The 11,611-nt window shown below is 36.6% G+C and overlaps 1 protein-coding gene across 2 annotated transcripts; it reads right to left on the minus strand.

Moving 5' to 3' along the window:
* Window positions 1-1,225: 1,225 nt before the first annotated feature.
* Window positions 1,226-4,258, minus strand: LOC103450654 (uncharacterized). 2 transcript variants are annotated; one of them, XM_008390020.4, is made up of 3 exons: window positions 3,864-4,258; window positions 3,674-3,763; window positions 1,226-1,433 (listed from the first exon to the last, which is right to left on the minus strand). In XM_008390020.4, the coding sequence occupies exons 1-3, from the start codon at window positions 4,125-4,127 to the stop codon at window positions 1,356-1,358; spliced, it is 432 nt and encodes a 143-aa protein (XP_008388242.1). In that variant the 5' UTR covers window positions 4,128-4,258; the 3' UTR covers window positions 1,226-1,355. The 2 variants fall into 2 exon arrangements, with proteins under 2 accessions (XP_008388242.1, XP_070683258.1); XM_070827157.1 differs by lacking the exon at window positions 1,226-1,433 and adding an exon at window positions 2,802-3,103 and having other exon boundaries at window positions 3,864-4,230.
* Window positions 4,259-11,611: the final 7,353 nt, after the last annotated feature.

Below are 11,611 nucleotides of genomic sequence, written 5' to 3' on the forward strand. Positions count from 1 at the left end.
TTAAGCTCTCTGTATATATATAATATCATATCGTGTATTAAGTATAATACTTTCTTTACAAGTTTTTTTATGTCAAATTATTTGGGTGGTATATACTAATCGAAAAAACGTCATTAACTGGATACCTAATTCTGCAGATCTATGTTTAGTTAAGTTGGGTAGAGCAATGTTGATTTCCTTTATGTACTCAAGTAGAATCTCCAATTTACATAATTTAGATGAATTTTGTCTGAATTATACCTATCTTTTCCTAAGAAAAAATAAATACATCACTTCCATTAAAAGATGATGATGATGATCTCACCTTGTAATGCCCTAGAAAAAGATATAGAAAATGGAAGATCATGTAAAGGAAATTAAAGTGATTGAAATCTGTCTTCTTAGGAGAAAGCAAGAGAGACTAATTAAAGTGTGGAAAACCTTTACATGAATTGTAGTTTATTGCTTCAATAATGCATTAAAGTGGTAGATCAAAGTTGAGAAATCGTTGTTAAATATGGTTGCTTTCTTTCCTTTTCTTTAATTGCAATGCAAAATGGGGCACGTAAGGCAGGACCCTGCAATTGCTACGTATTATCGAACTAACAACTACAGAGCCGTCTGCTTCAACAAAAGCCAGAGACTAGTGGAAAATGTTTGAAAATTGGTCTGGTTCTTTAAAAATCATATATAACTTTGAAAACGTACTGATATTCTACTTATTTCTTTTTATAGACGATGGAAATAGACGTATAATAATTATAAGCGACATGATTCTGCAAGAAAAATTAAGAATTTGGGTTGAGTTGTATTGTAACGGATCTATATTGACACAATAAGTGCATGTTTCTTAAAGGGTTAGGTTAGTGTTTATTTGCGAAACAGGTTTTAACACGCTAATGAAACTAAATGATAATTATGCGAATATATTCATATATCTCGACGCATTCAATTAACATGTCGTGGTTTAAATGCAGGATAATTTCATACCAACGCAACACAAATACAAAAAACATATGACATGCTCTTCTTTTTTTTCTGTTTTTTTTCGCTTTTTAGAAATATCACATCGTTGTTGATTGTGCGTTAGTCTAAACTCTCCTTCCATAAACCATCGGGGACCAATTATTGACAGAGGGAGAGAAAAAAGGGAAAAAGTGTCTATCTTTGCATACGCAGTAATGGAATTGAAGTGCATTTTTCATAGATAGAAACAATGTAAAGACAACAAAAGGCATCAGGAAAGGAGAGTCAAGGAAACATTTTTTGACCATTCACTCGACGTTGATACAAAGTTCTCGCAAGTTTTAAACGATCAAAGATGTACATTCAACGAAAAATAACTAGCACTTTTACAAAGGGGCTCCAATACCCCACTAATGTTTCAAGGCAGCAGATATTTTCTTCTGAACAAGCTCCACTCCAAGACGGGGAGATAATCTGGGTAGAGTTTCCTGAACGGGAAAACAATATTTAGTCAGATGAAACTACAAATGTGACCTGCGAAAACAAAAAATTCTAGATTGTTTAGGAAAAATAATGTTAACATGCTAATCATCAAATTGCAGAGTGAGGAAACAAGCGCAAGTCTTGTACTATCTACAAAATATCTAAGCCATGCTAAAAGGAAACGAACGGGGTAAGTAAACTTGCGATGATTCAAGCAAGATAGGCCACCTCATAGAGGCAATTCCATCTAATATTGAGTTGGGTGTTGATTTGATAGTCAATCCACTATCTAAAGCAAAGTAATTGCTTGATACTTGGCAAAGAAAAAAATTTATATATCTTGAAAAGAGATTAACAACTAAAGCCATATCATCGCAATCATGCACAACAGCAGAGGGAAAAATGCAAACTCTAATCATATAACTATGACTGAGAAAATTTGATCATGGATCTTACGACAAAGATAAGGGAAAAAAAAATCTGAGACACCAGATAGCAAAGGGGTTCTGCATCGTCAGCAGGCATTTAGAGTCAGAATCATATGTGTCACAAGACAGTTCAAAGCAGCAGGAAAAAAGAAAAGCAAGAAAGCAAAAACGAAGAATGATATTTGAAAATAATGTCTTTAGAATTGATTACAAAAGGTATATGTCCTCTGGGAGGACCAACTACAAAAAAGTTATGGCAAGATAAGGGCATGTACACATCGATTCAAAAGTAAAAAAAAAAAAAAAAAAAAAAAATATCAAAGGGTAATGGAACACATTATCTGATTGTTGCATGTGCATATGATGCCTATGCCAATTTTAATCAATCTCAAAGAAGGATAATTGGTTTCAGCATCTAATTAATCAGCTGGTATTGAATGATATTTTTGCACAAAAAAGTTCATTAGAACAAAGTTCCAAAACAACCAAAAATAATATAATCGACAACGAATCCTAGGTAGCATTACAAATTACAGTTACGAATCACTCAGCTTAGCATTGAAACAAACTGAAATAGAGACTTTGCGTCAATTATAAGGGCTAGCTCACAATCTATGACAAAACAGACTATCATATGAAATGGTTCACTTGATAATACAGAAAATTTTATGGGATGTCCATTCCTTTCAGCCATATGATTCTGAAAAATTCTAATCCCCAGAATAGACAATTTATGAGATTCATCGCATCATAGACATACAGGCATTAAAATCATCTTATTTGTATGCCATATTTATTGTTTCTCAAATGACTGCATTATGGAGCCCATCCGTAAAATAGCTTCGTCAACAAAGATGTGATTCAACCATTCACAGTCAATAGGAAGATATTAAATCTGTCTTTGGTGTCATGATGGCCATCACACTTTAAGAAATTGCGCCAGGATATTGGAAAACTATTATGAAAGCAAAAATGCAATATAAATTATAAAGGATACAGTAATCCAATAAAAAGGAGCATTATCAAAACATATTTGTTGATAAGACATTTTGAATTATATTACTAAATAAAATAAGATAAGTTGAACAATGATATTAAGACAAGAAATTAAACTAATAACAAAATACGTACAGAAGGAAAGAAGTCTACTTTGGAAGTAGGCCTCATGTTACGATATGGATCAGCCTATCAGGCTTAACAGGTACCTCAACCATTATTCGGCCCGAGCTAAACTCCAACTGGGATTTCTGAAACCAAACCTGCCATAGGTTTGTAAAATACCAAAGCATAGTTGCTTAAGGTCTGGCCTAGGCTTGGGCCTAGCCACGATAGTTTGCCTAAGTTACATTCCTTGTGAAATTTGGTTAGGCAACACCTTACTAAATTGGACTATTGGACATGTACAATGTAAGTCTTTCTCAAAACTTGATCACAAGTTTGAATTGCTTGTGTGATTTCATTTTGCAGTTTCCTTGTTTATTCTAAAATTCACGGAAAGCGCACATAAACTCAGTACGACAGCTTCATATGCTTGTTTTGCATTTAATGCATTCTTCACAGAAAACAAGTTTGTTCCAAGCCTCCAACATAGGTTTATGAACAGAAGTTCAATGTTACTATGTAATTGAGTAACATTGCTCAACCTGAATAATACCCCCGGTATTCTATTTAAACAATAATGCTGTAAATGTTCCAAGTGACTTAGCAGAACAAATAAGTTACTGAATTTGTGAGATTTTCGAATGCAAAACCAGCACATTGCACAAATTAATCTTGAAATTAAGGCCAACCCAACAAACTAAATAGAAGAAACAAACCTCAGTGCCATCAGATAGCACTCTGGCCAACACTGGTATCTCAAACTGATAAGCTCTTTCCCACTCTGGATTGCTTGTAATATCCCTTACCTGAACAAAACCAACACTGAAAACTCCATTAACAAACAGAGAAAAACAAAAATTTTGAGATTATAAATGTTAGTAAAGAAAACAACCTTCGTGGGTTTACCTGCAAATCAACGTCATGGAGGGAATCAGGACCGGAAAGTAAGAAAGCGGCCTGAAGTTTTTCTTTGAGGCCATCGCACAAACAGCATCCGGGCTTGGAGTAGAGAATGAGTGCTCTTGAAGGCTTTGAAGAAGAAGAAGAGAAAGAAGAAGAAACGGCAAAAGGGGTGAAGACCCACCTCGCCCTGCGTGTTGTTAGCAACAAATTCGAGGCTGGCCTTGCCGCCAGTGCCATTGTCGCCGTCGCTGCTGCTGCAATAGCCATGTTTCCGAATGCTTAGCAAAGTGGGACTGGCCCAATTCTCTGGTCTTCTGCACCGGAAGCTGTGTAACTTTTTCTCGGGCCGGACCTTCTTTAGGCTTAGTGTCAGCGACTCGGCCTAGCCCATGTTTTTTATTTGTCTGTTAATTTTTATGACATATTAGCAGCATTGCAACTTGCAAGTGGGATTTTCAATTTTAATTTTTAATTTTGATCTCATTGTATTCTGAGCAAGGTCAAACAAAATATAAAAATAAAATTTAGGAATCGAAATAAATTAGGAGCATTTTAAACTCAATCGCGAATGTAAGTTATATATACAAATAGCCTTATAGGGCTTTCAGTAGTAGTCATACAAAAATGTGACTATTTCAATAGTATTTTGCAATAATATATGTTCAGCTCAAACTAATAAAAGTACTCGTTGAGACAATTTATACCAGCAATTGACGCTTTACGTAGTGGTGAAAAACAATGATACTTATGCACCTTGGTGCGAGTTCGAACCCTACTGATCCCCTCCCTCCCCCACCCCCACCTCCAACAACTAGCAATTTAACCCACTAAAACGCTATTGTTTGCATAAAAAAAATAAAAATAAAAGTTTATATCAAATATTTATACTGGATACATACTCTGTTTGCTTACCATTTTGCGGATGAATATCGTTCTTCAGTTGCTTGCTTAGGTTTGTTAAAAAATGAATGTCTGTATTATGTTACTGATGCATTTAGAAACTTAGTATGATGACTCAAAAACAATCAACTCATCGAGGACCATTATTACTAAATGCTCTTGCTTGAACGCTCGAAATCCCTCAGATTAGAATGGATTGGCAAACATATTATGACCAATGATTGTAGGTTAAGAAGTTATTGAATTGTAATGATTAACACTAGAAGCAAAAATCTTATGAATGTCATCTACCAGTTGAATGTGATTCTTATGAAGATTCAGATGATGACAATGACGATGAAGAAAATGAGGTTGAAAACGAGGACAATAAGGAGGATAGTGGTATTAATTGATAACCTCTTTAAATAAACAAGTGGCAGTTAACTAGAGCTATCAGAGTTTTTATGATTTATGGTACCTCTGTTATGTTACCTAAGCAATTTATTAAGCATTTCGTATTTTACCATCGAACCACATAGGTAACATATAACGGAATTCAAATTGTATGAAAAGGTTTTAAATTTCATTGAATGCACAACTGTGCTTTTGTTTCAAACTTTTAGAAATGATATTGTTAGAAGAATGAGAACCAGAACCCGACCACCACCAACTCGAGTATTATTGTTGCACATATCCCAAGGCCAAGCTGCAACCCTAGTGGTTAGTTATGCAACACCAAAGGTCCCTTACGAAGTCAGCTTTTAGGGTTGTGGAGGTTTTGCACCATCATCTAGTGGAGGAGTCGCATATTCTCTTGTCAATAGAAGTTGTTAGAGTGGCTGACTGTTCCCAGTCTTCTGAATTTCCATCTGGTAGGCCAAATTCCACGTTAATCTTTCACTATGATTATGCCTTGCTTACCTCGGAGGCATGGATAGTCGTTATTGGAGTGGCTGTTCCTGGGTTGAACATGAATATCTTCTCTATGTTCTCAAATTCCAGCATTCTCTCTCACTTTTTTAGGAGGAGGGGTAGTTGTTGCTGAGTGGCTATTGTAAGTTGTGAGTGTCAAAGAACATGTGCTCACTGTTTCTTGACATACAGGTAACTTGGTCAATCCGAATTAATAGTTGAGAAAATTATGGAGTATTGTTTGGTTAGGTTTAGAAGTCCTTATTTAGTGCAATTAATCATGAAAACCTTAATTAGTTGACAAAGAATTTTTTACCATCTAGGACTCTAATGAAATCCTAATTGATTTGGAATATCCCTTTAATCAGTTAATAGGCTGGATTAAAGGGATGAGCGTGTATATATATTAGGAGGTCCCTGCACTCACAGTATTATCATATCTCGTGCTAAAACCCTATTTGATAGCAAGGACTCTCGGCTGCTTGAGTGTAGAAGACTCCTTATGAAACCCTAGCAATCATGGCTTCTTCTTCTTCTTCCTCAACTTCGGAAGATAAGTTTCCCTTTAATTGTTTGATTGGTTTATTGTAATTATTTTGATTTTATCTGTGATCCTAGTAACTTGTTGATTTTCGAATTACTTCTTACAGCTATTCCCGGATATGAACATGAACTTTCTCTCTCGCCTGTCTCGAAGGTACGTAGAGAAGAGAATGTTTTGAATTGTATTATATTCTTCTCAATAAGAGGTACTTATAGGTTTACAACCCTAACATAAATGGAAAAAGAACTAATTACAAGTGATTACATGAGAATACACGGAATTACAATCAATTAGGGATCCTACCTAAAATACAAAAGTCAACACTCCTCCTCAAGTTGGTGCATATATGTCGCTCATACCTAACTTGTATAAGAAACTTGAAAACTTGTGACTTGAAATAGCATTTGTGAGGATAATTGTCTACTGATCTTCTGTTCTTATCGCCAGTACTTCAATTATTTTCCCTTCCAATTTTTCTTTGATGAAGAACCTGTCAACTTCAACATGCTTTGTTCTATCATGTTGTACCGGATTATGTGTGATGTGATGCGAAATATATAAGCACACAAATTAAACCATTTTTTTATCAATTGTAGCAAAGTATGTAAGTAGGGATCGTTCTAGACCGGGGATTAGGAGGGATTGCCAAATCACTTGAAAACTGACTCAAATACGTAAAAACAAGTTTAAAACACTAAACTAGACTCAAAGAATGCAAAACTAAACTTTAAAACACCAAAACAAACCAAAAGACTCAAAACAGCAAACAAACACTCAAAACTGCCTTAAAAACACTTTCTGGGCAGTTTTGACACCTAACACTAAATTGGACGAAATTGGGTTATAACTTGACTCAAGACCCTTAAAAACACAAACTAAATTAATTTCTACTTAATCTAACACTTTAAAATAAATGGGGAATTGGTTTTGACGAAAATTGAAAACAAAAACAAAACTTGTAAATTGAACAGATTCTAAAACGAATTTGAGAAAAATGAATGGATGGAAAGCTAGCTAAGGGGTTCTTCTCCACACATGTCACACTTGCATACAAAACGATTTCCAATTGCTTTTCGATAAACCATGAATTCCCAACACCCCAGATTAACCGTGAATTGCACTAATTAACCCTCAGATTTTCCTTAAGTTATTGGATTGGATGAATTGCATACGACAACCCAAAGCATTCCCCACAAGTTCCCTACATGAATTGCATAATAGAGATACAAGCAAGAATCATTAAGTTCTATGAAAATCATAAGCATTGGCGAAGCACTTGTTACTATGAATTGCATGAAACTTATGCCAAGAATTTACTTAACACGATTGTGATCAACAACCTTTACTACTTTTGAATATAAGTTCATAACGATTAGGTGAAATTCCCTTATATCCTAGCATCAAACTTATGCATGAAAATTAAGCGTGCACTCTCAACCAACACACACAAATCAGTTTTAATTCATGTAGATAAGTAAATTGAATTCACAACTTATGAAACGCAATTGAAAGTAATCAAATCATATAGCAAGCATAAACATGGTTTCGAATCCCCCCTAGCCAAGGGGGGTTTAGTTCCTCATACTCACAAAGCAAAGATACATAAATTTAGACATTAAAATCCAAAGAAAGAAAACACCTAGATGATCCAACTTGGACAGCAGGTGCATCCACAAGTCTTCTTTCCTCCTTGCTGCGGCACTTGGTCTAAAGTCAGGTTCTAGGGTGGTATTTGTATGGGAGAATGGGTAGGGAATGGTATGGAAGGGTTTAGGATTGATGGGGGGTACGGCTAGGGTAAAAAGAATCATAAAAATATGGAAGAATGGTGAAGGAAGGCTGTGTCAAAGAGAGGGAATGATTTCTGGCGCAAATTCTGAATATGGAGGGGTGGTTGATGTGTTTTTGATGTAGTGTAAATGTGTAGTGTTCTTCCCTTCACTCCCTATTTATAGAAGCTCCAAAGCAAAGAATCACTCAAGTGGCTTCAATAAGCAATACAAACAAAGACCAAAATGATGCAAAAACAGCTAGTTTACATGCTCTTTTATCATTGTGTCTTGCCTTTAACAAAAGGCAATCATTCCTTTTTTGCTAATTCAACTCCTTTGTAGCTGTCCATGTGCCTTCATTCTTCAATTTCTGATGCATTTGCCTTGTATTCCATCCCTTTTCCACATGTACTAGCTGTTAGACAACTTTCACACACATGTTTTGCATCATTTCATCTTGCAAACATCAACTTTTGACCACTTTACACCTCTACACACATGCTATGCATCATTTCAGCTTGCAATTATGTTTGTAGTTGCTGAAAATGTGAATACATCTTGTAAAGCAATCCAACAAATGGCATTTTCACTTCTTTTCCTTTCAAATTGTTCCTTAGGTGTATGTATCTGCACACTTCCACACTTCAACTTCATTATTCAGATTTTTGCATGTGTTGAAACCCTTTTTAAAACACCAAAAATGTCTATCCCACTTGCTCCATATGCATGCAATCCATTTTGGCCCAAAATTGCTCCAAATTGCACCAAAATGCACTTTCTTTCCAACTTTGTTATTAGGACCTACAAACACACGAAAATAGCTTAAAACACTCTTATAAGCAATAACTAACTAAGTAAATGCAAGAAAACATGTTAACTAAGTCGCATAAATATGCTCCTATCACGATGTCATGGGCAACTTTATTATCACAAAATAATTTCATGGGCTGATCATGTTGTATACCCAAATCGCTTAACAGAAGCTTAAGCCACAAAATTTCACAAATTCCCAAAGCCATACCTCTATATTCGGCTTCTACACTGGAACGGGCAACCACGTTCTGTTTCTTACTTCTCCATGTAACCAAGTTACCCCCAACAAACGTAAAGCAACTTGATGTTGAGCGTCTATCATTTATTGAACCTGCCCAGTCTGCATCAGTATAACCTTCAACGCTAAAGTGATTATTCCTTTTAAACAAAATTCCTTTACCCGGACTTCCCTTCAAATATCACAATATTCTCATCACAACATTCATATGTTGTTCTCCAGGATCATGCATGTATTGACTCACTACACTCAAGGCATAAGCAAGGTCCGGTATTGTGTGTGCCAAATACATCAAACGGCCTACTAACCTTTGGTATCTTCCTTTGTCAACTGGTACTTGATTAGAATTAACACTAAGTTTCAATCCTTCTTCTAATGGTGTAGCTACTGGCTGACAAGCTGACATGCCAGTTTCGTGCAACAAATCAATAATATACTTCCTCTGAGACAAGAAAATTCCAGAACTGCTTCTCGACACCTCAATCCCTAAAAAATATTTTAGGGATCCAAGGTCTTTCATTTCAAATTCTGTAGACAGGTATCTTTGCAAGGCCGCACGTTCTTCCGGATCATTACATGTTACCACCATATCGTCTACATACACAATAAGTGCAGTAAGCTTCCCATTCTGTCTTTTCAGGAACAAAGTATGATCGGAGTTACTTTGTCTGTAACCAAATGCTTTCATATATTTTGTGAATCTTCCAAACCATGCTCGAGGAGACTGCTTCAAGCCAGACAAGGATTTCTTCAACCTGCACACCTTTCTTTTGTATTTATCTGGAGCATTACATCCAGGTGGAATATCCATATAAATCTCTTATGTCAAATCTCCATGCAAGAAGGCATTCTTCACATCAAACTGCTATAAAGGCCAATCAAGATTTGTAGCCAAGGACAACAAAACACGAACAGTGTTGATCTTGGCCACAGAAGCAAATGTATCTGTATAGTCAATTCCATATTTTTGAGTGTATCCTTTTGCTACCAGTTTTGCCTTGAAGTGATCCACAGTCTCATCATCTTTATACTTCACAGTATAAACCTATTTACATCCCACAAGTTTCTTATCAGCTGGCAAGTCTGTGATCACCCAGGTAACATTCTTCTTCAAAGACTTTAACTCTTCATTCATTGCTGTTTGCCAACATGGATCAGCTAAAGCCTCCTGCACATTGTTAGGAATAGATACAGTAGATAATTGATACACAAATAACTTATTTGATTCTGACAGGTGACTGGTCGACACATAATTAGTTAATGGGTATAGCACATTGGATTCAGGGTTAGGCTTATTCATTAGATACCTAGTTTTGCATTTAGGGTCAGCTTCATAAGTAGGTTTAGGAATACCTCGGTTTACACAGTCAAGGAGGCGACGTGGCGGTGGTGCATCTAGGATCGAAGACGATTGATTATGGTTATTGGGGCTCAAGGGCGGTGAGATCGATTGTGAGGTAGTTGGCGACACAGGGTTGTCCGTTGGTGAGGAAACTAGCAGTGAGCTGTTAGGCGGAGATAAAGGCTGTGAGTTATCTGGTGCAGTCAACTCGTTACTTTCAAAGTTTTCAACATTGTTTCCATGTGAATGATCACCACTTGTCTCCAAGACATTACCACTTACCTCAAATTCATTCACATTATTATTTTCTTGTGAATGATCACCACTTATTTCCAGGACATCACCACTTAAATCCAAATCATTTATACTATATGTCTCCGGAATAGTATAGTTAAGAGTTTGAACTTCTGTTTGATTCTCCCCCCTGAAGTGAAGACTCAGGACTGGCAAAGTACATATCATTCTCATGAAAGGCAACATCCATAGTGACAAACAACTTTTTCATCGGAGGGTGATAACAACGATATCCCTTCTGATTTGAGGCATACCCCTCAAACACACACCGTATGGTCCGATGTTCAAGCTTACTCATCTGCTGTTTATGAAGATGAACGAAGGCCACACAGCCAAGCACATGAGGTGGAAGATTGGGGACTGCAAAAGCATCAACATGTGAGGAGAGAGCCTAAAGTGGTGTTTGAAAATCAACGGATCGGGATGGAACATGATTAATAAGATACGCAGCTGAGGTGAGGGCGTATCCCTAATAGGATAACAGGAGATGAGCCTCGAGTAAAGAAGCACGAACAACCTCCAAAAGCTGACGGTTCTTGCGTTCTGCAACCCCATTTTGTTGTGGAGTATATGGGCATGTGTTTTGATGAACAATGCCATGAAGATCAAGAAAGGCACGAAGGTCAGAGTTGATATCTAGCATGACATACTTTTCCAAGTTTTATTGACTTTCATAGCGTTGTTCCTCGCTCTGAGACTCATTCAACAGGAAAGCAATCTCGCCTACCTCTTCTGAGGCTTTGCCACTCATGGTGGCATTTCTTTTGGATCTTGGAACCATTGAATCAAAGTTTCGACCTGGTCCCCCGTGAAGTCGTCAATTTATGTTGGGGACCTTTTGATCAAATTAGATTTGGGCCTCGGTAGAAACAGTTTTTACTTGTCGTGGTTTGTTCCAACACCAAGTCCCGAGATACCTTGAAAGAATTAGCGTGTCTAAGAAGTATCTTGGTCGAA

The sequence above is a fragment of the Malus domestica genome, chromosome 08, assembly GCF_042453785.1.
Source record: "Malus domestica chromosome 08, GDT2T_hap1".
In the NCBI taxonomy this organism is placed as follows: domain Eukaryota; kingdom Viridiplantae; phylum Streptophyta; class Magnoliopsida; order Rosales; family Rosaceae; genus Malus; species Malus domestica.